The sequence below is a fragment of the Vulpes vulpes genome, chromosome 6, assembly GCF_048418805.1.
Source record: "Vulpes vulpes isolate BD-2025 chromosome 6, VulVul3, whole genome shotgun sequence".
NCBI classification, from domain to species: domain Eukaryota; kingdom Metazoa; phylum Chordata; class Mammalia; order Carnivora; family Canidae; genus Vulpes; species Vulpes vulpes.
Genome location: NC_132785.1, coordinates 64,801,489 through 64,827,430, shown reverse-complemented (window position 1 = coordinate 64,827,430; position 25,942 = coordinate 64,801,489). Strand labels below are relative to the sequence as shown.

The 25,942-nt window shown below is 54.8% G+C and overlaps 2 protein-coding genes across 7 annotated transcripts; both read left to right on the top strand.

The window, feature by feature from the left end:
- The first annotated feature begins 7,638 nt into the window (after nt 1-7,638).
- On the top strand, nt 7,639-19,310 carry EFS (embryonal Fyn-associated substrate). 5 transcript variants are annotated; one of them, XM_026007540.2, is made up of 7 exons: nt 7,673-8,191; nt 11,873-12,151; nt 12,406-12,546; nt 12,650-13,372; nt 13,731-13,820; nt 14,975-15,245; nt 19,228-19,310. In XM_026007540.2, the coding sequence occupies exons 1-7, from the start codon at nt 8,174-8,176 to the stop codon at nt 19,308-19,310; spliced, it is 1,605 nt and encodes a 534-aa protein (XP_025863325.1). In that variant the 5' UTR covers nt 7,673-8,173. The 5 variants fall into 5 exon arrangements, with proteins under 5 accessions (XP_025863326.1, XP_072617314.1, XP_025863325.1 ...); XM_026007539.2 differs by lacking the exon at nt 19,228-19,310 and having other exon boundaries at nt 14,975-17,674; XM_026007541.2 differs by lacking the exons at nt 11,873-12,151; nt 19,228-19,310 and having other exon boundaries at nt 7,639-8,191; nt 14,975-17,674.
- On the top strand, nt 19,228-25,694 carry SLC22A17 (solute carrier family 22 member 17). 2 transcript variants are annotated; one of them, XM_072761214.1, is made up of 10 exons: nt 19,228-19,601; nt 19,770-20,279; nt 20,372-20,475; nt 22,603-22,757; nt 23,364-23,529; nt 23,724-23,869; nt 24,039-24,144; nt 24,305-24,522; nt 24,836-24,947; nt 25,061-25,694. In XM_072761214.1, the coding sequence occupies exons 4-10, from the start codon at nt 22,694-22,696 to the stop codon at nt 25,347-25,349; spliced, it is 1,101 nt and encodes a 366-aa protein (XP_072617315.1). In that variant the 5' UTR covers nt 19,228-19,601; nt 19,770-20,279; nt 20,372-20,475; nt 22,603-22,693; the 3' UTR covers nt 25,350-25,694. The 2 variants fall into 2 exon arrangements, with proteins under 2 accessions (XP_072617315.1, XP_072617316.1); XM_072761215.1 differs by having other exon boundaries at nt 19,314-19,601; nt 19,773-20,279.
- The last annotated feature ends 248 nt before the right edge of the window (nt 25,695-25,942 follow it).

Here is a 25,942-nt window from a genome sequence, read left to right as displayed (position 1 = left end):
TACTTGACTTCCCCTCACCCTCTTCAGTAGCTGCCAACCCCCATCCCACCCTTCCCTGACCTCTTCTGGATCAGGGATGCAGGCCTAACCCCACAGGACTGCCAGGAATGCTGGATGTGCAGAGTCTGATGGAAGAAGATGTGGGTGGTTGCTCCCATTGCACAAATGAGGTAAACCCAGGAAGGGGAAGGGCCTGGTTGTTAACAGCCTCACCTAAGACCCAGCAGGAGGTCTCAGCTCCAGAACAAGCCTGCCTCTGCCCCCCACTCACAAGGCACTGGAGACAAGGGCCACAGCAGAGGTAGCTGCCCCTCTTGGGCCACAGGGCAAGTCCACCCAACCTCTGCCCCACTCCCAGCAACATCGGCCACCATTGGCCAGGAGAGGGCATTCGTGCTCAGAAACGCTTTAACTAGGCCTAACCCCAAAGACAAGAGTCAGCCAAGGGTCACCCCTCCTGGGAGACACTGCTGAGAGGAGGCCACCTACTTTCCGCCAAGCCTTTTCTCTCCAACCTTGCCCATCGACCCCCCCCCCATCCCCACACCCACGACCCTCCCCGCCAGCACACTCATACACAGACAAGGTCTCTAGAATGATGTTTTCTGATTTGCATGTGCTTTCCCTTAGAAAATACTCCACTAGTAACTAGGGACTCAGAAAATAAACAAAGGGAACCAGGAATAACTGAAACTGCAAAATGAGGAGGAATCCTTCAAATGTCATAGGGCAAAGCAGCCCCAAAGCAGAGGAGTGATGAGGTCAGGGGGCAGTCTGGAGAATTGGGAGAAGTTTTTCTGGTGGGTTTGGGGGAGGTGAGGCGGGGGCTTCGGGGAAACAGGTGGTAGCTGGGAGAGCAGGAGCTCTTAAGAAAACCACTGAGGTGGGGAACACATCACCCCGCTCCCATTGACCCACTGTCTGCCCCATGTTCCCCAACGCCCTCTCACTTCTGCATGCCACTGGCGTCAGCTCCTGTGTATCACATGCCAGAACGGTGCCAAGCCCTGTATGTGCATTAGCTCATTTTATTCTTGCAACAAAACCGTGAGATGGAAACTATTATCTCCATATTACAGATGAGAAAACTAAGACCCAAAGAAATTTAGGAACCTGCCCAAGCTTGCACAGTTAGGAGGAGGCAGAGCTGGCTTTTTACTCCAGCCCTGGCCAACCCCAAATCTAATCTGGCACACAGGTGCCACACTCTGCTGACACCTAGTCAGCTGCAAATGGGAGAGAAGCCCCTGCAGTCTGTGCTTTCCTACTTATCCAGGTCTAGGCTGGGACAGGTCTCACCTGAACCTGCCAGAGGCCACAGGATATTCCTGCCCACTCAGGCACTCAGCCCTGGTGGCTGGGGTCCACTGCTCTAGCTAGCTCCTGATCCCCTAGCGTTTGGTCTGGCATGTGGCCACCAGGGTGGCTTTTGGTGTTCCTGAGAAACCCCTAGCCCCAGAAAAGACTGTCAGAGGGCACTGTTCTTCCACAAGAGCTCAATCCCCATGGGTGTCCCCCAAATCAATCATAGCCTCAGAGCCTGACATTGGCCCAGATCTTCCCATCTTGGCCCTGTCCAGGAGGGGGTGCTGGAAAGAGCCAGAACTGATTCCAGTTGCTTGGTTCAACTGTTGATGCTGCCAGAGACCCACACTGCCTTTCAGGAGAAGCCTTTGGGGTGTCTCCTGCCTCTGTACCAGGATATCCTCTGAGGAAAGCCCTAAAGAGCAGAGGGAAGGCCCCTGTGAGCACACAGTTGCCCCCAGAGCTGGCCTTTCTCCCACTGTGGTGATCAGTTGTGACCTGAGAACCTGTGCTCTGAGTCACAAGTACCCCACCCCCTCCAGTTTGTTCAGCCTCTGTCCTTATCTCACCAGCCGCTCTGTGGGATTCCTTTGGGTGATTCCCTGCCATGAGAAACATTTTCCAGAGGGTTTCCTCCTCAGGGAACTCATTTTGGAATCCCTGAGTCACTTCAGCTTCCAGGGAATCCTTGGGGGTGTGGGGAGATATGGGTGGCAATGGGAACACTGGAGGGGGAAGCAAAGGAAAGTTCACTCCACACCTGTCCTCACTTGCCTGGGCATGGCCCTATAGCCAGAGGGGGTTGGCTGAGCCCCAGGGAGGAGGTTATCAGCACCCAGCAGGGAAGGGCAGGAGAGAGGGGATGGAAGGCATCCCCACCCTTGGCTAGGAAAGACCCCAGGGGGTTGCAGGATGCTAGAATGTGGCTGTCCTTCTCTTCCACAGAAAGACACCGGACTCCTCCCCTGCTGCTTTGAAAGTCCTGCCCTGCCTCTGGTCATTTCTTGACCTTGGGCCCTCCCTGGACCTTTCTCCTCATTTGTAGAAGTGCTTGTAGATTTTTTAGTTTTCGGTTTTGAGGGGGTAACCATGGTTGACCACAAAACCACCAACCAGCTCAGTTGCTCTGGACCTCAGCTCCAGAAATACTACTGAAACCACAGGATTCAGCAGAGTCTTGCTGCAGCTCATCTGCACACACCTGATGTGAGGGCCAAGCAACAGCAGTTAAAAGGCTCAAATACTTCTGCCCCTGCTGGTAAATCCATGCTGTCCTCAGGCTGGGGCACCTCCTGTATCACAACCTACCTTTGATCCAGCCACTGAATACCTGGCCTAGATGGGGGGGCCTCTAGGCTCCCGTGTCCTGATTAGTAAATGATGATGGTACTGATTGCTAAGTTATTTGTCGCATCGCCTCAAGTTACAAAGAGGCTTGGGCTTAGGAGCCTTCCTTCAAAGAGAGCCCTGGCTGGAGCGCCTGGGTGTCTCAGTCAGTTAAGTGCCTGACTCTTGGTTTTTGCTGGAATCATGATCTCAAGGTCATGAGATCGAGCCCCAAGTCAGGCTCCATGCTCAGCTGGAAGTCTGCTTGAGATTCTTTCCCTCTGCCCACTCTGTCTCTCTTTCTCTCTCTCTCTCTCAAATAAATAAGTCTAAAAGAAAGAAAAAGAAAGAAGAAAGAAAGAAAGAAAGAAAGAAAGAAAGAAAGAAAGAAAGAAAGAAAGGAAAGAAAGAGCAAATCTTGTCTGCCCTGGAAGACACATGGAAAATCTGGGTGAAATAGACAAAAGGCCCTGCACCTCCCTGCCCGGGCCAGGGCTCATACCCACCCATGGAGGGCCCTGTGCTTACTCAGACTTGTCCTACAGTCATGGTTGCCCTGCTCATTCATCCACTCACCAGCCATTTACCGAGCATCAGTATATGCCAGGCACTCTTCTGAATGCTGAGGGTACAGAGGAGGACAAGCCAGATCAGATCTCTGTCTCCTCAGGCTTACATTTTAGGAGGAGACAAATCGATAAACAAGGAAACCAGATAATTTCTGATAATATTAGTGTCATGATGAAAATGCAACAGTGTTATGAGACAGGAGGCTCAGGGGGGTGGAAGGAGTATCCTGCTCAAACGTGGAAAGCCAGAGAAGGCCTTTCTGAAGATGAAGAATTTGACAGGATGATGGAAAGCACGTGGGGGAAGGGTGGTCTAGGCAGAGGCAGTGGGACAGGCAGAGAACTACAGGTGGGAAAGAGCTGGGAGGAGCTGAGAACCAGACAGGACAACACGCATGGGAAACACGTGATGAGGGCAGAGCAGGATGAGACAGGTAAAGAGGTGGGCAGGGGCCACATCACAGAGGGTCCTACCAGGTATGGCAGAGCATTTGGATTTACTCCAAGATCAGGGGGAAGGTCCTGACTGGATTCAAGCTTGATCTATGATGTGAGTTTCTCAAGACCATGCCCTCTGTCCTTGACCTTCTGCTGCCCCCATAGGGCTGGCATCATATAACAATAATAATGGTTGCTTTCATCCAACATTTATACAGCATGGGCCAGGCGCTGTTTGCTGTTCTCGGAAATCTCTTAATCCTGATAAAAAGCCTGATGCTGGGACGCCCGGATGGCTCAGCGGTCTAGCACCTGCCTTTGGCCCCGGGCGTGATCCCGGAGTCCCGGGATCGAGTCCCGCATCGGGCTTCCTGCATAGAGCCTGCTTCTCCCTCTGCCTGTGTTTCTGCCTCTCTCTGTGTCTCTCATGAATAAATAAATAAATAAATTAATTAATTAAATTTTTAAAAAAAGCCTGATGCTATGGTTTCATTATTATCCCACTTTACGGACAGGGAACCAGAGGCTCCAAAAGGTCATGCCAAGGTCACTAATCAGCGTTGAAACCAGGATTTAGAACCCAGGCAATCTGGGTGCTGTGGGCTTCCAAGAGAGGAAAACTGGAAATCCTGAGTGCCTGAGTTTTGAGCAGCAGGAGGAGCAAAAACAGGCCAAGGAGGTCATGATATGGGATGGAAGAAAGCAGCAGTCGGCCCTCCTGGGAGATGAAGAGAAAGTGGACCCCAGAAAGCCAGATGGGGCGTTTCCCTCCTTGCTACCTTATGAATATGGCCTGGGGCAGCCCTGAAGCCTGAGGGCCAGGCCACCTGAGGCTGCCCCCCAACCCCCCCACCCCACCCCAGCCCCACCTCCGCTCCCACCTCCCACTCAGGCTCTAACTGTCCAGCTGGGTTTTATCCAACCTCACCTAGAGCCCAGAGCCTCCCTGAACAAAGTAGAATCGCCTTAAACCTCTGAAGAGGAGATGGCAGAGATGAGATAAAGGACAGGAAAAGGCTCCTCCTGGCCTCAACAAAGAAACACTTTCAGTTTTTATGAAAGTTCAAGTTGTGGGGGGTACAGGGAGGGAGATCTCTGTGCTAGGCATTTTACGTATATTTACTCTTCACCAAAGACTCTGCTGCAGATGAGGAGCTGAGACTCTGAGATGTTATATAACTTGACCAAGGTCATACAGCTAATAAACCAGGATCTATTCCCAAGTCTGACCAGGTCCTTTCCGTGCCTGGGCTCTCCAGAAGCACAGTCTTGTTTTCCTTCAGGTTTGTATGCTGCTCCTCCTCACCTACATTTTTTTTTTTAAGATTTTTATTTATTCTTCTTGAGAGATACACACACACACACACACACACACAGAGAAAGAGAGAGAGAGAGAGAGAGAGAGGCAGAGATATAGGCAGAAGGAGAAGCAGGCTCCATGCAAGGAGTCCAATGTGGGACTCGATCCCTGGACTCCAGGATCACGCCCTGGGCCAAAGGCAGGCGCTAAACCGCTGAGCCACCCAGGGATTCCCACCTCACCTACATTTATCTCCCCAGGACTGAGCAACGGCCAGTAGGCCCCAATGCCCAACATCCCAAACCACCATTTTTCCTGGTCCTTGCTCTTCTTTCCTGCCTAGCCCCTTCTGGCTGCCTTGTGGCTGTCTGAGCATTCATCTTTGGGAATTGGATTTCCTGCCCATCTCCATCTTGGGTCCCAGTTTGCCTTGACAGTCATTTTCCGTGTCCCCCACCCCTCCTGCAGAGCATCCTAAGGTCACTCCCCAGTCGCTGAATGTCTGTGTTCCAGGCAGCCAGCCCCCCACCCAGACCCCCCTCAGGGCTCAGGTCTGGAGGAGATTGGACTGGGCTGGAGCTCTCCCTTCAGATCCATCTGGAAATTTATAAGTTCTTCCACTATCCTAAGGGTTTGTTTGTTTGTTTGTTTTCTTAAGATTTTATTTATTTGACAGAGAGAACATGCACAAGCCGGCAGAGTGGTAGGCAGAGGGAGAGGGAGAAGCAGGCTCCCTACTGAGCAGAGAACCTGATGTGGGACTCTATCCCAGGACCCTGGGATCATGAGTTGAGCCGAAGGCAGTTGCTCAACCCACTGAGTCACCCAAGTACCCCCTAAGGGGTCTAAGTCTATTCAGAGTTCCTAGGGCCACGTTCAGGTCTGCCCCCATCTGTGAGCCAAGCCTAGAACCCATACTGTACTGTCCTACCGCACGTTCACCCCAGAATCTCTTCCTAACCCACCCCATAGGTCCCACTTCTCACCTCTGCTTCTTCACAAGTGCCTAGGTGTCAGGGAGGGGGAGCCAGGCCAGATAGCCCCCTTCCCTCCTAAGAAATGCCCGGAAGTGTGGGCCTAGAGAATGTCAGGAGAGAAGGAAGGGAGCATCTGTTCAAGGCCTCAGGTTCACAGAGCCTCTTAAATTAGACTTCTGATGTTATCTCCGGATAAGGTTATACAGTCATTGTCTGATTTATGCATTTGAGGTGTTAATTCGTTAAACGTAAACACTAAAAATCTACTACAGCTTCTCAATCTTTTTTGGCATCTCACTTTTTAAATACCAGGAACCTCAAAAGTGGAAAAAGGAAAGCTCCCTTCCAGCCTCAGAGGCCTTGAGGTGTGCCCCAAAAGGAAGAAGCAGGAGATGGGGGCAGCTGGAGGGAAACGGCACACAGTAAGGAGAAATGTGGGAACCCAAGAACCCTGTCCTTTCAGCTGATCCCAGCTCCTGTGAAACAGGTCTGCCCTTTTGTGCTAGCAGGTCCTCGCTCCCCCCCACCCCCCACCCCCGGGGCAGCAGAGTGAGCCAGAGTGAGGGCCGGGGACAGGCCAGGGCTGGTAGAGGAGTGGAAGAGGCGGCACAGCCCGCCCGCCCGCAGGTCTGGGACCAGGCTCCTGTTCTCTGCCAGGGCCAGAATCCCTGTCCAGCCTCAGACCCCGGCTCGCGTACCCACACCCCCCCCCCCCCCCCGCCAGGATCGGCCGGCCAACCCCAGTGCCTGTGCGGAGACAATGCCAAGGGAGGAGAGAGGCTCGCTGAGGACCCCAGAAAGGAGGAGGGAGCGCGCTGCCTCCCACGGGACAGACGTGGGGCTCCTGCAAGGGCCGCTGAGAGACGCGCGGGACCCGCGGGGCTGGCGGGGCAGAGCGGGGGCGTGGCGGGCGAGGGACGCCCCCCCGAGGGAGCGCACCCCCGCGCCGCAGGTCCGCCGCGACGTCGGGAGGAAGAGGCGCAGCCGCGAGGGCCCGGGAGGGGGCGTGCGGTTTGGCCCGAGGGTCCCGAGCTGAAACTCAACACCCGCCTTTGGAGGGTTCGTCCTCCTTTCTCCTCCGCCCCTTCCCTTCCCCTCCCTTTCCCCCCTCCCTCCTTTCTTTTAATCCCCAGGACCGGAGCCCCGCGCCGGAGCCCAGAGGGCCCGAAGGGAGGAGAAAGGAGCTTCCCCGAGAGGGAGCCGGGAGCCCGGGGAGGGGAGGAAAGGGGAGCGGCGCGCGCGCGGGGCTGAGCCCGAAGGCCCCGCGCGATCCCCGGAGCTTTCGCAGCCCCCCGGTGTCTCCGCCCGCCCCCCTCCAGGCGAGTCCACAGGACCCCGGCTCCTGCTCCTTCGCCTTCTCTTTGCTGCTGCTTTTGCTCTGTGGCCTTTCTCTCGGTCCCCAGAGACCCTGGGAGCGGCCCCGAGCTCCGGGGCGCGCCGCGGGGCCCTGCGGAGGGTGCGCGGGCGGGCGGGGGGCGGCGGCGCGCGGGCGGGCCGGGCCGCGGGTGGGGAAGGCCGTCGCGCCCCTTCGGGCCGAGCCCGCGTGCGGGGAGCGAGGCCCCGTCGCGGCGCCCCAGGGCCCCGGGCGTGCGGAGGGTGACCCTGCCTGGCCGCCGGGGGCGCGAGTGTCTGGGCCGAGCGCAGCCACTTGGGCGACGCCGCCCAACGGCCACGCGCCCCGGGGCCGTGGGTGCCAACCTGGGCGAGTCTGAAAAGGGGCGAACGTCTCGGGGCGCGCTCGCCCCACCCCTCGCAGCTGGGCCGCCCCGACCGCGGCCCTGGGAGCCCCGCTCCCCGCAGCGGCCCCGGGGGCGGAGGGTCGGCCCCTGAACTCGCCCGTCCGGCCCAACCGCCCCGGCGGCTTCTCCCAGCGCTCGGGGCGGTCCCGGGCGGCCGGCGAGGCGTCGAGCGCGGCCCCGAGAGGGAGCCTTCGCCCATGCGGCCCGGGGGCCCACCGCGGCCCAGCGCACGCAGCTCCGGGGGCCTGGCCCGCCCGCGGCCCCCGGGACGGCACGGGGCGCGCGCCCTTGGATGAGGTCCCGCAGCGACGCCCCGGCCCGCCCCGCTCCTCCTCCTGCCCTGCCAAGCTGCCTCCCATTTGGGGAGTTTTGTGGGTTTGCTTTCTCCTCCTCCAACCTCCGCGGAGGCCACGACTCAGGCGCCGCAGCCGGGGGCCGCCTCCATGGTCCGGGGCGGCCGCTGCTGAAGTCAGCGAAACCGAGCTCGGCCTGGAGCAGGCCGCGCGGGAGGCCAAGGCCATGGCCGTAGCCACGTCGGTGAGTCCACCGGGCTGAGGAGGCTGCAGGCCTTGGGCCCTCACGGTCTGCCCTGCACTCCTGTCACTTTATATTTCTGCCTTCGCTTTGTCTCTTTGCCTGGGCCCTTTCTCCGAAAGGCTGTGTCCTCCCCTCACCCCCACTTTTGTTTCCGTTTCTCCCTCTCCATCCCTAACTCCTTCTCGGTCTAGGTGCCACCTTCTCCCCTCCTCCTCCCCATTCTCCTCTTTTTCTTTCTAGAGGCTACCCCTGGATGGAGGGGAGGGAGCAAGCCCAGCCCCAGTCCTGTCTGCTGTTTTATGGGAGGGAACAGATGGCTACCGGTGGTTGGCAGGGGCTTGTGACTGGGAGGCAAGGAAAAGTTTGGGAGGGGAATGAAGGAACAGCGGTGGTTCCAGGAGAGTGGGAGAGGCCAAAGAGGCCCTTCTCTAGGGGAAGGATGGAGGGAAGGGGGGAAATAGAGCAAAAGAGGGAGATTAGGCTGGGAGAGAGAGAGAAAATAGAGGGAGGAGGAGAGGTGATGTCAGCCAGCCTCTGGCCACTTTCTGGGGACAAAGGGAGGAGGCAGCTGGCATGATGGGACAGTGGGAGGAGGCCTCCCAGAGAGTGTCAGGCCCACTGCCACCCCCCAGTTAAGGCAGCCACTCCCTCAGCTGGGTCCCTGAGGAGGGGGTAGAGCAGAGGTGGCCACACCCATCATCAATCAGTCTATCAGCAACTCTGGCTTGGGTTCCTTGCTTGTCTCAGAGGTTTGGCCCCACTGGACTGAATTCAAACCTTAACACAAGGAGGAGCTCTTCACACAGCCCCACCTCTTTCTGTCCAGCATGCCTTATAGTCTGGATCCAAGCAATTCTGTCCCCTCTCCACCCTTCCCTAGACCCTGTGATTCCCCAGGAATGTAAGGCTGCCGCTTACTCTCTGGTCCCCTCCTAATGGGGACTCTGGGAAGGAGCACTATGAGGCTGGCAAGCCGAGAAGCATGGCTCCAGACATCCTCCCATACCCCTCAAGGGCAAGTTCAGTTTTTCACTCCCTCTAAGACCAAACTCCTTTGGTCTCATATCTCAATCGGTATGATGGTGAGAAGATCTTCACTCAGAGCCTGGGGGGGGGGGCGGGGGGTGTCCTGAAAATAGTGGGGATACTCTGATGAAAAGATGCTGGCTCAGGAGCTAGCTGGTCCACTGGTTGGCTTTGTAGTCCCAGGAGGAGTTTTCTTTTTACCTAGAGGTGGGGGTGGCATTTATGCTAATCAAACTTAGGATCCTAATAACAGCTAATATTTATTGAATATGTGCTGGCCTCTGTGCTGGCCCTAAGCTTTGTTGTTTGATGCATTATCTCTTCCAGTCCTCGAGACAATCCTGTAAAGACAGTGCTGTTATTATCCAGAAATGGATATTTGGATATGGCCATGGAATTCTACAAAGCAGGAAACCAAGGCTTGGGAAGGTCAAACAACCTGCCCAAAGTCACCCAGCTAGAAAAAGACAGCCAGGACTCAGCCCCGGGTCCGAGTCCCCCTTCCTAATCCAAAGCACTAATTATTTCTTCTTCTTCCACTACTACTACTTCTTCTTTTAAAATTATTTATTTATTTATTTATTTATTTATTTATTTATTTATTTGAGAGAGAGAGAGAGAGCAGGAGTAGAGGCACGGGCAGAGGGAGAGGGAGGAGAAGACTTCCCGCTGAGCAGGGAGACAGTGCAATGCAGGGCTCTTTCCCAGGACCTTGAGATCACAACCAGAGCCGAAGACAGACGCTTAACCCACTGAGCCACCCAGGAGCCCCCCAAAGCACTAATTTCTAATTTGCAATTGCTTTGGGAGCCCCCCAAAGCACTAATTTCTAATTTGCACAGGAATTTGTGCCATCTGGTTAGCATGTTTTCTTTCTGTGGGACAATATCCTTTTAGAATCCAAAATATACTCAGAAAATGGTTTGATGAGTTTGGAACCAGGCAAAAGGAAAAGCCAGTCTGTTGTTAAAATCCCCACACCATGAGGGCTGGACCACCTTTCCACTCCAGGGAAATGCCAATTAAGAGGAACATGTACTCATGCTGGCTGAGCAGGGCCTCCTCTCCAGGGCCTTGGGGGCCAAATGCAGCCTGCTAGAGATCTTTAGCTTGAGATGTTTTCCTGAATTCGTCAGCTAACATGGATTACCTGCTCAGTGATGCCTAACCACTTGCTCTCCACCATCACTGCCTGGAATCCTGCCAGTAGGCACAGTCACTTAACAAGCATAATCAAACCAGAATATTTTTTTGATACTGTGAGTCGTGTAAGTTTTTCTACCAAAGGACAACATGGAACCAGAGCCCTATGAGGGGTGACTGACAAAGCAAAATTAGGTATAATGAAGACTTCATATGTGCTTGAGTCATGTTTGAGTCATGGACTATATACTTAACCAAGTGGTTAAGTTACTAACAGAAGAAAAAAAGTAGAACCTCCTGTTTGTGATTTTGGAGGCAGTGGGGCAGGGGCAGGGTTTGAGAGCGTGGGCTCTGGGGTCAGACAGCCTGAAGTTCAGGTCACCTCCACCAGCAGCACCCACTCTCTGTTGCGGGCAGAGTCCTACCCTCTCTGTCCTAGCCTTTTCAAATGGGGATAATGATGGCTCCTTCTTCATAAGGATGTTTTGAGATTAAATGAGATGAGATGATTAGCATAAAGACTTGCAGTGTCTGGACACATAATTTGCACTTGGTATCTGTGACTAACCACCTGAGCAGGTGACTCTCGAAGCAACAAAGCTTAGATGTCCCTACCAGACACAACTGGCAACAGGCTGATAAATGTTTGCTCTTGGCCTGCTAGCTACCCATCTATACACACACAGACACACACGCAGTAGCATGTATACTCTTCTCCTCTCCATGGTAACTTCAGCTTCCTCTGATAGAACCTTATTTGCTAAGACTGAGAATAAAACAATTGCTTCAGTTTTTCTTTTCTTCCTTTTTCTGCCGAGGCACTATCTGTGTTGGGTTTTTCCCAGGCTCTCTCAAATTGGTGGGTCTCTGCTGCCACTCAGTCTAACCTGCTTGGGGCAGGGACAGGGGTGGGGAGATGCTGCCTGGAAAACAGGGAACGTGACGGAGGTGGGCCTTCTCAGGGCTTTCTCGTGGCCTTGGAGGAAATTCACTTGACATAGGTTCATTGAGGCCCAATTCCAGGTAAAGCCTTTTTGTAGGGGCTTACGAGTATAGCCATCCTGTTCTCCCAGAGCTTACAGGGAAAGGGAAGAAACAGATAAGAAACGAAATAGGCAAATAGTATGAAGTATGATGGAAGAAAACAATGGTGGAGACTGACACAGAATGGGGTGGGGAGAAGAGGGAAGAAAAGACCTCTTGGAGAAGGAAACACTTAAGCAAAACTACAGGATGAAAAGGGACCAGTCAGGTGATGAGTCAGAGCAAGAGCATTCTGGGCCAAGGAAACCACAAGTGCAAAGGCCCTGAAGTGGGAAAGGATTTCTCTAATTCAGGGAATAGAAAGGAAGAGTACAGGGGATGAAGCTGGAGACCAGGCAGGACCCAGTCACGAAGAGTTTAGATTTTTAGCTTCAGGGAAATGGGGAGCTCTGTAATATTTTGAGCACAGGGCCTGATGACCTGATACATGTGTGAGACCCCTCTCCCCACTTCCACCTCACCCACCAGGCCCAGCTGGCCCGGGCACTCTACGACAACACTGCTGAGTCCCCCCAGGAGCTGTCCTTTCGCCGAGGGGACGTTCTACGGGTACTGCAGAGGGAGGGCGCTGGTGGGCTAGACGGCTGGTGCCTCTGCTCTCTGCATGGCCAACAGGGCATTGTGCCCGCCAACAGAGTGAAGCTCCTTCCTGCTGGCACGGCACCCCAGCCCAGCCTCACCCAGGTGCCCCCAGCCCAGCCTGGCTCACCATATCCAGCCCCAGAGCACAGCAATGAGGACCAGGAGGTGAGAGCTGGAGCCCTACCAACCCCAAGCCAGAAGAGTCCCATTCCCCTCCACTGGTACCTGCAGCGAAGTTGGGCAGGGTGATCCCTGAAACCACAGCTCTTCACAGATCCTGTGCCATGTGAAACCTGCTTGCCAACCCTTCCCCATTGGTACAGGGCGGGGGATGGAAGGGGTGTAAGCTCCTCTAAGGCATACATTATCTGCTTCCCTGGTCTCCACTCCTGATCCACCCATTTGCCTTGACCCCCCAGGTATATGTGGTGCCACCCCCAGCTCGGCTCTGTCCTACCTTAGGACCACCAGCCGGACCCTGCCCGCCCTCCCCTGATCCCATCTACAAAGTCCCCAGAGGGAGTGGGACCCAACCGGCTGCCCCCGGAGATGCCTTGGAGGTGAGGGCTGGGTGTCCACGTGTGTGTTGGGCAGGGAACTGAGGGCTCCGTGGGCATCCAGTGCTGAGTCTGAGGATAACCGGTGACTCTGCTCCCTCTCCAGGTCTATGATGTGCCCCCTGCTGCCCTCCGAGTTCCCTCCAGTGGTCCCTATGACTCCCCTGCCTCCTTTACACGCCCTCTGGCCCTGGTTGCCCCGCAGTCCCCTGGAGAGGATGAAGCTCCCTATGATGTGCCTTTGGCCCCAAAGCCACCATCAGAGCTGGAACCGGATCTGGAGTGGGAGTGGGGCCGGGAACCAGAGCCCCCCCTCTACGCTGCCCCTTCCAACCTGAAACGGGCATCAGCCGTGCTCAATCTGTACGAAGCGCCAGAGGAACTGCTAGCAGATGGGGAACGTGGAGGCACTGATGAGGGCATCTACGATGTGCCCCTGCTGGGGCCAGAGGCACCTCCTTCTCCAGAGCCCCCAGGAGCCTCGGCCTCCAATGACCTGGACACCTTGGCCCTGCTTCTGGCCAGAAGCCCCCCACTCCCACACAGGCCCCGCTTACCCTCAGCTGAGAGCCTATCCCGTCGCCCTCTGCCTGCCCTGCCTGTCTCTGAGGCCCCCAGCCCTTCCCCAGCTCCATCTCCTGCACCAGGCCGGAAAGGCAGCATCCAGGACCGGCCTCTACCCCCACCCCCACCCCGCCTGCCTGGCTATGGGGGCCCCAAGGCTGAGGGGGATCCAGTGAGTGAGGAGGTAGAGGACGATCCAGCAGGACACCGCAATGAGTATGAGGGCATCCCGATGGCCGAGGAGTACGACTATGTCCACCTGAAGGTGAGCTCATCTCCCACCAGCCCCATCAGAAATGACCCCAAGATAACCAGAGGGAGGAGTGAGGAGGCATGGGGCCCAGAGGGACCCTCCCTTTCCTCCTTCCTCTCTCCACTAGCCCTTCACCCTATGCCCTGGGACCCCAGTACTAGGCCCCATCACTTGTACCAGGGCCACACTCCTAAACCCAGCCTGAGGTCCGCAAGCCATCTGACCCTCCCACCAGAACTCAGCTCTCAAGGGACTGCAACCTCTGATGGCGGGAGAGACCTGGGGAAGGGAGGGGAGGGGCAGGAATAAGATTGGGGGCCACTTGCCCTGCTCCCCCACCCCTGCACTGAGACCCTGATCCCTCCCACAGGGCATGGATAAAGCTCAGGGATCTAGGCCCCTGGATAAAGCCTTCCCAGGGGATCCTGAACTGCTGGAGAGGGGGCCACCAGAGCAGCAGGTAACCCTGTGCAGATGGCCCTGGAGAAGGGGCACAGGGAGGAGGAACCAGCCGGGGAGAGAGATTAGGATGGGGATAAGAACTCAGTGAGGTGGAGCTGCAGTTGAGAGGAGTGAGAATTCAGCAGGAAGGAGCTGGAACCTGGGAAAGGATATCAGGAATTCAGAAAGCGGGGAAAGAATGTGTTGCAGAGGAATTAGGAAACCAAGCAGCCAGGGAAGCAGAGAGAATTTTGGACTGTGGGTCAGAGCTAGTCGGGGGGCCTTCCCAGGCTCCTTCCAACTGAATTCCTGGGTTCCTAAGAGACCTGGCTTCTAATCCCAGCTCCACCAGTAAGAAGCCAGGAGCCCTGAGGTCACCAGTTAATCTCTCTGGGCCTTGGGAAAAGTGAGGTGGTCTCCTGGACTGTCTAGAATGGTCCTAAGTATAGTAGCTACGGTTTATCGGGTAGTTACCAAGTGCAGACCCTGTGCCAAGTGCATCGCATGTGTCAGCACTAATCACAGCCACCGTTAGTACCCGTACAGTGCTCGTGGTGTGCGACGTTCTGTTCTAGTTCTGTTCTAGGCCCCTTCAACCTGTGGCATTAACTGCCCTGCAGCCTTGGGAGGCGGAGACTAGAACTGACTACTCAATATGGGCGGTGGCTGGCCACACACGGCTATTGAGCACTGGAAATGTGGCTTGTCTGAATTGAAAGGCCCTGTAAATAGAAACCACACATCAGATTTTGCAGACTTAGTATGAAAAAAAGTCAGTAATTTTTATATTGATTACATGTTGAAATTATAACACTTTTTATATCTGGAGTTAGATCTTTTTACTTTTTTTAACATGGCTACTAGAAAAAAGTTTATTACACATGTGGTTCACGTTTTGTTGATACTGGACCTCCCCATTTTAGAGATAAGGAAACAAGTTCAGAGATTTGTTGGCAATAGTTTGAATCCAGATTGATCTGACATCGACTCCGGGCACTTTCTGCCACTGGCAATGAGAATTTAGATTTTCTGATGGGCAGAGGGAAGAGCCCAGGTAAAAAAGAAGGAATGAGGAGCAAAGGAAGGGAAGGGGGGAGGAGGGGGGAGGGAGGAAGCAATTGTAAAAGTAGCACTTTTGAGAACCTGCCCACCAACCACTCCTCTCACCCTCAGGAGGCCCTGTCCCCAGGGGAGCCACTGGATCTGCCCACCGGAGATCTGCAGCTCCTGCACTTCTACGCAGGGCAGTGCCAGAGCCACTACTCAGCACTGCAGGCAGCCGTGGCGGCCCTGATGGCCAGCACCCAGGCCAACCAGCCCCCACGCCTCTTCGTGCCCCATGGCAAGCGGGTAGTGGTGGCCGCTCACCGCTTGGTGTTTGTTGGGGACACTCTGGGCCGGCTGGCAGCCTCCGCCCCTCTGCGAGTGCAGGTTGGGGCTGCAGGTACGGCGCTGGGCCAGGCATTGCGGGCCGCCGTGCTGGCTGTCAAGGGGGCCGCCCTGGGCTACCCGTCCCACCCTGCAGCCCAAGAAATGGCACAGCGCGTGGCAGAGCTGGCCGGGCAGGCCTTGCAATTCACCACTCTGCTCTCCAGCCTGGCCCCCTGAGGGCCCCTCAGCCCTGCTCTGCCCCTCTCCTGCCTACCCCTTTTGGGCCTTGGGCAGCCAGAGAGCTCTGTTTTAGGGACCAGGAGAGGTGGGATCATCTTTCTGGTCTTCTCAGTCTCTCACAGAGATGTCCCTCCCCCTCCCGCAGCTTTTTGTACGAGCCGTTTTGTATAAATTATTTATATTTAATATTATTCCCTGCTTTGTCAGGGGCAGGTGCCGGGCCCTTTGGGGCAGGGAGGAACTGGTCTCTTCCCTCGGCCTGGGGTGGAGGTTCTTGGTCACAACACTGCCACCCACCTCTGGAAACTTGGCCCCACAGAAATCAGGTGACTGAAACCTTGGGTCACTTGGAACCTCTGTCTTGTCCTGGTTCTTGGCTCTAAAACATCAGCACCTCACTGTCAGCTGAGGCTGAGGGCAGGACGTTGACTGCGCAGAAGGTGGAGGTCTGGGAGAGGCCCGAGGGCTCCTCTCCCCAGGAGGCAGGACGGAGTTGGGCCTCAGTAAGCCCTGCTCTCTGGTTCTCTGATTCTGCTTCTTGGGTGCTTGGGGAAGGGGCCGGGCCTGATGCCCCTTGGCCAAACCTACAGGACACATACTGTGGACAGAATGTCCTTGGGTTTGGGGGGAGGTTTTGCTCTTATTTTCAACAACTATTCATTCGGCGGGCTTCAGCTCCCATGATGTGCCGAGCACAGTCCTGAGGGTACATTGTGGAGTGGGGTGAATATAACCGAGTCAGTTAAAATAAGTAAATAACAAAATAAGCAGGGTGATGTGAGGGACTAACTGGTTGAGGGAGAGGCTGTTGAAGGAGACTTTGGACAGGATGGTTGAGAGGTGATAGCTGAGGGCCCAGGGATAAGAGCCCCAAAGAGAGTCTGAGAACCAGCATTCCCAGAAGGCAGACACTGATTACTGACTGGTGGCCTTTCCTCCAAGACTTCATCATCACATGATATCATTAGAGAGGTGCACGTGTGGAGAGATTGGCCTCACGAGAACCTTGAAAGGTGCCATGCTGAAGAGATCACCCCAGTGAAGGTCTGTCTTCAGCTTAGCGCCACAGGAGCACTCTGGCCAACTGGAAAGTGCTGCTGGCTAACCTCTCCTTGTGGGTGCCCTCTCTTATGTTAACCCAAGAAGGTCTGGCTCCTTAAATCCCCCTTCCCAGGCCTCCTGCTGACCATCCTTCAGGAAGAGCTGAGGGACCAAATGAATGCAATGTGTCATTAGTCCATAGTCCTCAAGCTTTGGTGAAATTGACAAGCCATGGCTTAGATGGAAGATCACTCCAGGCACTTACCACAGGAAGAAGTCCAAGCCACCGATCTATTGCTTCATTTGTGCTTTCCCCAGATGACACCTTGGCACTGTGACTGGATTAGAGGCACCCCAAACTTCAATCACAATATGAGTCTCTTGCCCCGCTCTATGCATTTGCCTTCTCCATTTTGGGTTCCTTCTTTCTCATTTCACTCAAAGAAAATTCACTTCCAGATTCTGGGGTCACCCAAACTTACCCTTGGGGGTTGAAGATTTATATCAGGGCTATTTTTCATCATCTCCCAAAAAGAATGTCAAGAGATCAACCTGGAAATAGAGGTTTCAATGCAAGTCCCAGATCTGCCTTGTGCCTATCTGCAAGTAAATCTTGTCAGTCCCTTTGAGTCCAGGCTTTATCTTTAATAAGAGGGTGATCATAATGGTCTCACAGGATTGTGAGGCCATAACAATAAAATGCCTGTAAATGGCCCAGTGCCACATAAAGTTTATTATGTATAACTCCAGGACAAGGATGCCTGGGTGGGTCAGTGGTTGATCCCTGGAGTCCCGGGATCAAGTCCTGCATCGGGGCTCCCTGTGGGGAGCCTGATTCTCCCTCTGCCTGTGTCTGCCTCTCCGTGTGTGTCTCGTGAATAAATAAAATATTTTTAAAAATAATAATTCCAGGACAGACACAAGGACACCGACAAACAAATACCCAAGGAATGTTGGCTGTGACAGCACCAAAATAAATCCTAAAGAGATACTGAAATGATTTGGGGTAGGGGAGCAGTGGGAAGTGGGAAGCTGCTTAACATATTAGAGGTCCCGTATTTGGAAAATATCTGAACAGAGGAGACAAATTGGAAGTGTATTGTGCAGTGGAGAGAAGAGGCAATCGATTTTCCGGCTGAGGCTAACAGGACACCCCTTTCTAGTCCTTAACCTTAGACTAGAAAATAGATATTAAATACCTAATAGATATTAAATCTTTTAGAGAAGTGTGTCTTTAACTTGAATGTACATATACCTAGGGATCTGGTTCAAAGGAAGATTATGATTCAAAGTCTTGGATTCTGCATTTCTAACAAGCTCTTGGATGACATGGGAGCACTGTTCTGTAAATCACTTTGAGTAGCAATTCTAGGGGTTAAGGAAGGCTCCTCTGAGGTGGGTATGCTTGAGCTGAAGGATGAGAACTTGACTAAGGGAGGAGAAACCTTCAAGGCATAAGGACCAAGTTGTGCAAGGGCCCTATGGCATTGGGAAAACTGAATGAAAGAAGGCCAGTGTAATGAGTGCAGTCTGGGGAGAGAAGCAAGGTGGAGCACCAGGGAGTATGGGATCCAGCATGTAAAACTGTATGTGATGCTTCTGGAATATTAGCATTTACCTTGTTGAGGAGGAGAAGCCATTGAAGTCTGTTAAGCAGAAAAAGGAGGTGAATAGATCTGCATTTTGAAAATCACTCCATCTGCACTAGAAATACAGATGGGGAAGGGGACAGAAATGAAGCGGATGCAGAACACCAGTTAGGAGGCTCAAGAGTCCTGGGCAACAGGTAGCTTGACTAGTGGTGGTAGTGATGTAGAGAAGCAGAGTATCTGAGAACCTGTAGAAAATAAAATGGATTTTGTAAAGGATTTGACATGGGGGTAAGGAGGAGGCATCATAAGGGCTGTCACCTGAGCAGCTGGCCACAGTTGAGTGATGAGGGTACCATTCACTGGGGGGAAAGAAGCACTAGAAGACTGCCATGTTCCAGGGGTAAGAGCGTAAGTTTGGTCTTGGATATATTGAGTTTGAGGTCCCTGTGAGTCACCCAAGGTTCAGAGATCCGGTGCTCAGAAGAGAGGTGGGAGCTGGAGATCAGATTTGTATCGTTTATATCAGGGGTGAATGAGGCCATGGGCATGGGTGAGATTTCAAGGTGAAATTAAAGGGGGATCCAGGACCAAGCCTCAGGATTGCAGACCCTGAATGATGGTGAAGAGGAGGACGAGCCTGCCGTGGAGAAAAGAAGAGCTAGAGAAACAGAATGAATGTGTGAGATTTAGTAGCCAAAAAAGAAAGTGTTTAGAGGAAACGGTGGTCAACAGTGCCAATTTGGCAAACAAAACAAAAAACAAAAACAAACAAACAAACAGTGCCAAATGATTTTGAGAAATGACAAAGACTCAACCGAGGTGGGGGTAGGGCAGTCTTATTTAGAGAATGGCAGCCAGGGCTGCGTACAGGGCCCAACCCAGCCCTCCGTGTGCATACCCTGAACTGTAGATGCCAGTACACACAGCTGTCTCCCAAGTAAGCTACTCCAAGGTGGCCTTGTCCATCCTGTCATCCCCCAAAGCCTAGCACAAGGCCAGGCACATAATAGACGCTTAATAAATTTTCCTGACAATGAGTGGATGGATGGGAAGATGGATGGATGGATGGATGGATGGATGGATGGATGAGGAGGAATTGGAAGCAAAGATGGAATCTCTGGCAACTGCCTGGATAGCTGCTATCCTTCAGCTTTCTTTCCTTTTTACCGCAATGACCTGCAGACCCAGGGAACAGAGACAGAGCCCCTGGGCCCTGGCCCCCCTTCCTCCCTCTGACGAAGAGTCTGGACCGAAGGTTCTGCTGACGTGGGAAGGGGAGGAGAGTCTGGAGGAAGGGGAGGGGAAAGCGGCGCAGAGATCGCAGAGACGAAGGAGGCGCCCGCGGCTGCAGAGCTGCAGAGCGGGGTCTCTCCGGCCTCTGACCGCGCAGCCGGCGCCCCACCGGGCCCGAGGACAGCGCATCCTTTCGGTGAGGGCGGCGGGGCCCTGCAGTCGGCAAGCTGGCTCCCCGGGTGGCCACCGGCACCCCCGAGCCCAATGGCGGGGGCGGCAGCAAAATCGACAGCACTGTGGAGATCACCCCCAGCTCCAACGGAGTAAGTGCCCGCGCCCCGGGGGCTACGCCATCATCCCCCCGCGCCCGCGCCCGGCATCCTGCTCCCGCGCGCCCCCCGCCCCTGACGCCTGCCTCGCGCCCGCCCTCCTCCCCTGCTCTGCGGCTTTCCCCGCTTCTCCGCTTCACCCTTCTGCCCCCCGCCCCCCAGCAGGTCGGGACCCTCGGAGATGCGGTGCCCACGGAGCAGCTGCAGGGTGAGCGCGAGCGCGAGCGCGAGCGGGAGGGGGAGGGCGACGCGGGCGGCGACGGCCTGGGCAGCAGCCTGTCGCTGGCCGTGCCCCCCGGCCCCCTCAGCTTCGAAGCGCTGCTCGCCCAGGTGGGGGCGCTGGGCGGCGGCCAGCAGCTGCAGCTCGGCCTCTGCTGCTTGCCCGTGCTCTTCGTGGCGCTGGGCCTGGCCTCGGACCCCATCTTCACCCTGGCGCCCCCACTGCATTGCCACTACGGGGGCTTTGCCCCCAACGCCTCTGGCTGGGAGCAGACCCCCAACGCCAGCGGCGTCAGCGTCCCCAGCGCGGCCCTAGCAGCCAGCGCTGCCAGCCGCGTCGTCACCAGTACGGACCCCTCGTGCAGCGGCTTTGCCCCACCGGACTTCAACCACTGTCTCAAGGACTGGGACTATAACGGGTTGCCGGTGCTCACCACCAACGCCATCGGCCAGGTGAGGCGGCCTGCCGGGCCGCGGGCCTGGGGGTGGGCCAGGAGAGGGGAGCATAGGGCCTGACGCCCGCTATATCCCTCTCACATCCCCAGTGGGATCTAGTGTGTGACCTGGGCTGGCAGGTGATCCTGGAGCAGATCCTCTTCATCCTGGGCTTTGCCTCCGGCTATCTGTTCCTGGGCTACCCTGCGGACAGGTGAGGGCTGCTGTGGGGACAGGGCGGGTAGAGAGAAGGGGATGCTAGGGTGGCTAGCCCAGGCAGGTGGCCTTAGCAGGAGGCCGAAGAGGATTCACTGGACTCTGCAGTCTTCTGGACTTCTTCTGTTTAATGATCTGCAGCCCCAGCCCTGTCTCACCTTCACTTCACTCCCCATCAAGAAACACTCCTTGCATACTTCTTCTGCACAAGAGAATAATACCACCCATTAGCCATCCCCATATCCATGGATCAGTGGCTCATCTCCAAAGATTATAGCCCCATCCCCACTGACTAAAACAGATCAAAAGTCCTAGCTCGTCCTCTATTGTCCCTGTCATCACTAACCACCTCCCTCTGTACCCTCATAGATTCATAGACTCATCCCCAGTAATAGCCCCATCTACACAATGGGCTTCATCTTAATGGTGTTATTCCTACAGATCAGTATGCTAATTCCTAAATATCAAAAGCCGCATTCCCAATGACCTATATAGTTCAACACTACAAATGACTCCACCCCAAAGACCAATAATCATAATAGTACCCCCCCCCCAAGAGATTAATAGTCTCATCCTCATGGTCTTCAATGCTCTTAGATCCTTTCAGATCAAAAGCCCAATTCGCATGAATCAGTGGCCTTATCTCAAAGACCAACAACTTATCCCTGCCAACCAGTAACTCTCCCCTGGGATCAAAACTCCCAATTCCTGTGGTTCCTGATACCATCCACTGACCAGGTGCTCCATCTCCACTGACCATCATCATGGCTTATTAGACTCATCTCCATCCATCTACAGTCCCATCCAAATGGATTAATAGCTCAACTCCCATAGGTCAAAGGCAACACAACATTCAATAATCCCAAAATCAATATGCCCTCACTGCCCAGTAGCCACACACCTGTTGGAAAAATGTTCCTAAACCCACACGTCAACAGCCCATTCTCATCATGCATTAGTGGTCTCATTCCCACAGACCAAGAGCATCATTCCTATGGAATAATACCCTCATCCCCAAAAACCAATAATTCAGTCTCTTAAATTCAATAGCCTTAGCTTCATTAACCAATAAGTTCATCTCCATGGAAAAATGACCCCATTGTATTGGGGCAGTAGCTTCACTCTCAAGGATCAGCCCCACTTCTCAATGATCAGTGACCCCTATCTTCATCCCTACAGATCAGTGGTCTTATTCTCAAAGATCAGTAGCTCAGCCTCCAAGGATCAGTAGTCCTGTCCTCACTGACTCATAGTCAGTAAGCACCATTGCTGACCAATAGTCTCGGCTTCCCTGGTCTCACTGCTAGCTTATTGATTATCCTTGTGGATTTATATCCCCGTAGATTCATTCCTCATTGACCCATAGCCCCATCCACCCAAGAACTAATGTCCCCACTTCATGAATCAATTGCCTTATCCCCAAAGATCATTTTCCAATCTTCAAAGATTAATGATCATCCCCATTGATCAATAGTTTTACCCCATAGGTTAACAAATAGTTCTATTCTCATGGATCAGTGGATCTTCTGGCAAGTGACCCCATCCCCACTGACATCTGTATGGATTAAATGACCCATAAACCAACCCATATAACAATGGCCTCATCCCCCCAAATCAATTACTCAGTCCTCTAAGGTCAATAGCTGTGTCTTCACTGACTAATACTATCCCCATGTATAAGTAGCCAATGACCTCGCCTTCCTAGATCTATAGTTCCAACTCCATATATCAATGACTTCATCTCCTCTGACCAGTCTGAGCAAGACAAGTTCTATCTCCAATGGCCAATAGCTCTATCCCCCAAGGATCACTGGTTCCATGTCCCCCAAGCAATATCTAATCTCCTTTAATGGCTGGTCTCACTTCCATGCTCTCGTCTCTGACCAACAGCCTCATCCACAAGAGTCAATCCCCTGCATAGCTACAGAGCTACACTCCAGTGCCCAGTAGCCAGACATCAATTACCCATGGTCCCCATCCCTTCCCATCTTCTCCACCCCCAGTCCAACTTTTTACCCCTGGGCCTCATCCTCATACCTCCAGCTCTGAAGTGGGCAGCTGGGTCCTACCCGGCAACTCCTTTTCCAGGGAGTCTGGGTGACCAGAGGCCCTTCCCACTTTCCAGGTTCGGCCGTCGAGGGATTGTGCTGCTGACTTTGGGGCTGGTGGGGCCCTGTGGAGTGGGAGGGGCTGCCGCAGGCTCCTCCACAGGTGTCATGGCCCTCCGATTCCTCCTGGGCTTTCTGCTTGCCGGAGTTGACCTTGGTGTCTACCTGATGCGTGAGTGGCAACTTCCCAGATGTCCTTCCCTTGAAGCCCATGCCTACCTGTCTGTATACACAGGCTGTTCCCACTTCCCCCCTAGGGCCCCCTCAGCCTCTTCTCAGCCCCAAATTTCAGCTGTCCAGGATCTCAGCTATCTTTCTGCCCTAGCCTTTGAAGGATCCAGGGACTTTGCTTCTCTCCACACCCCTCCTCCTGAAACCGCCCCCCCCCCCCATCTTTAAGGCCTTTCTTGCCCTTGACTCACTGTTGTCAGGGAATGGTCCCTCATTTAAAAATGAAATCCTGAGTAGCTGTAATGCGGTTGGGCAAGCATTGATAATGCAGGTCAGATAAAAAGTCTGATGTGAGAGGGACTGTAAAGTAGGAATGCCGAACACTCACTCACCAGGGACTCTGACCCTTGAGTCCTCCTAGGTTTGAGCAGGAGAAGAGAGAGGACTGAACAGTCTCTCCACTCTTTGCCATTCTGAGGTTAGTCTGTGGGAGGTGATGGCTGCAGCCTCCACTCAGAGTCTGACCTCGCTCTCTGTCCCTCCTTCCCTCTCTCTCCCATCCCTCCTTCCCCCTGGCGTCTCCTCCCTGTCCCTGCTGTATCTCTAGGCCTGGAGCTGTGCGACCCAACCCAGAGGCTTCGGGTGGCCCTGGCAGGGGAGTTGGTGGGGGTGGGGGGTCACTTCCTGTTCCTGGGCCTGGCCCTTGTCTCTAAGGACTGGCGATTTCTGCAGCGCATGATCACCGCTCCCTGCATCCTCTTCCTGTTTTATGGGTTAGTATCATCCTCCACCTGTTGTCTGGCCATTCCCACCTCTACCTCCAGCCTGGCTCTAGCCCGGAGACCCTTCCTCCTCTCCACTACCCCTTGTTCCCACCTTTCCCAGCCCCAGCCCCTCAGAGGTGGAGTTTCCCACCCCTGGATCAGGAGACGGAAGACCTAAGAGTGCACCCCTACTCTGTCCCTAGCTGGCCTGGTCTGTTTCTGGAGTCTGCAAGGTGGCTAATAGTGAAGCGACAGATTGAGGAGGCCCAGTCCGTGCTGAGGATCCTGGCTGAGCGGAACCGGCCCCATGGGCAGATGTTGGGAGAGGAGGCCCAAGAGGCCCTGCAGGGTAAGAGACAGGGGTCCCTACAGGTGATAGACACCTCACATGCACACATGATAGTACCTTCTCCATGGTTATATCTGTGCCACATCCCAGGGTCCCCACCACCCACGTGGGATGACCCTGGGTTCTCAGCTGTTTCTTCTAACAGACAGCTCCTCTCTCTTTCCCAAAGACCTGGAGAACACCTGCCCTCTCCCTGCAACATCTTCCTTTTCCTTCGCTTCCCTCCTCAACTACCGCAACATCTGGAAAAATCTGCTTATCCTGGGCTTCACCAAGTGAGCCTGGGTGTCTGAGCCAAGGGCCAGGCCAGTAGCTGGAATGGGGGCTGGCTGGGTGGGGAAGGCCTGAGGACCCCTGCAGAGGGCAGCCAGGGCAGTGGAAGGCTATGTGGATGGGGATTCAGACACTCCTCTTTGTTTTACCCCCTTCTCACAGTTTTATTGCCCATGCCATCCGCCACTGCTACCAGCCTGTGGGAGGAGGAGGGAGCCCATCGGACTTCTACCTGTGTTCCCTACTAGCCAGTGGCACAGCAGCCCTGGCCTGCGTCTTCCTGGGGGTCACCGTGGACCGATTTGGCCGCCGGGGCATCCTGCTACTCTCGATGACCCTCACTGGCATTGCGTCCCTTGTCCTGCTGGGCCTGTGGGATTGTGAGCATCCTCCCTTCCCCACAGTGTGGGATGAGCAAAGGAACCCCAGCAGAGGTGCTCCAGACAGAATCGCCACTGCTCCTGGCATAGGCCTCCCAAGACCAGACCCTGCTCAGATCTTCCACAGTCTACCTTCCCTGCCCCTCCCCCCCTCCCCCAGCCACACAACCCTGTCTGTTCTCCCAATCAATTAGTGGATGCCCAGAGCCCACCTGGCTAGAGCCATGGGATCAGAGAGCCAAAGGGATGATGCCAGGACCTAGACCGAGCATGATCTCCTCACCTCTGTTCACATCCTCCCTTGGTCCTCCAGATCTGAACGAGGCTGCCATCACCACCTTCTCTGTCCTTGGCCTCTTCTCCTCCCAAGCTGCTGGCATCCTCAGCACCCTTCTTGCTTCTGAAGTCATCCCTACCACTGTCCGGTGAGAGCAGTGCTGCTCTGGCTGAGGAAGGGCCTAAGGGAGGCAGGGAGGCTGCTGGAGAAGGGTTGGCTAGCCCACAGCTAGAGGCTGAGTACCTCCTCCCTCTCTCCCAGGGGCCGAGGCCTGGGTCTGATCATGGCACTGGGGGCTCTTGGAGGGCTGAGTGGCCCAGCTCAGCGCCTCCACATGGGCCATGGAGCCTTCCTGCAGCATGTGGTGCTGGCAGCCTGTGCCCTCCTCTGCATCCTCAGCATCATGCTTCTGCCGGAGACCAAGCGCAAGCTCCTGCCCGAGGTGCTCCGGGATGGGGAGCTGTGCCGCCGGCCTTCCCTGCTGCGGCAGCCACCCCCCAATCGCTGTGACCATGTCCCACTGCTTGCCACCCCCAACCCTGCCCTCTGAGTGGCCTCTGAGCACCCTGGCAGGAGGCTGGCTCATACTGAAAGGTGGCATAAGGCCCTGGCAAACAGATTGGGAGGACTGGTGAGGAAGGCAGGGCTGCCCAGGAGACTGAGAGGCACCTCACGCCAGCCATCAAGGAGGGCTCAGAGGGCTGTCCCCACCCCCATCTCCTCCCTGCTGCTTTGTGTTCACTTCCTTGGCAAGAGTCAGGGGACAGGGAGCGAGCTCCACAGTGTAATCACTAGGTCTGGGCATCATCCTGCGCCCAAAGACATCCTCCCAGACCTCATTCTTTCTTGCTCTATCATTCTGTTTCAATAAAGACATTTTGAATAAATGAGCATACCATAGCCTGGACTTCCCTCCCTTCTGTTGTCCTGTCTCTTGGGGGAAGGTTTCTTTGAGTGGAACCAAAATCAGTAATAATCTCCCTCCCCACCTCCCTGTGCCTTGCCCCGCTGTTAACTTACAGCCACCACCTTAAATTTTTTTTTTAATTTTATTTATTTATGATAGTCACACACACAGAGAGAGAGAGGCAGAGACACAGGCAGAGGGAGAAGCAGGCTCCATGCACCGGGAGCCCGATGTGG

Excerpts from the sequence above, each read along its gene's own strand:
- EFS (XM_026007539.2), top strand. Across the intron at positions 12,152-12,405 it reads ACAGCAATGAGGACCAGGAG|GTATATGTGGTGCCACCCCC; the intron begins GTGAGAGCTGGA and ends TTGACCCCCCAG. Across the intron at positions 13,373-13,730 it reads ACGACTATGTCCACCTGAAG|GGCATGGATAAAGCTCAGGG; the intron begins GTGAGCTCATCT and ends TCCCTCCCACAG.
- SLC22A17 (XM_072761214.1), top strand. The coding sequence starts at position 22,694 with ATGGCCCTCCGATTCCTCCTGGGCTTTCTGCTTGCCGGAGTTGACCTT. Across the intron at positions 22,758-23,363 it reads CCTTGGTGTCTACCTGATGC|GCCTGGAGCTGTGCGACCCA; the intron begins GTGAGTGGCAAC and ends CTGTATCTCTAG. Across the intron at positions 24,523-24,835 it reads CCTGCTGGGCCTGTGGGATT|ATCTGAACGAGGCTGCCATC; the intron begins GTGAGCATCCTC and ends TTGGTCCTCCAG.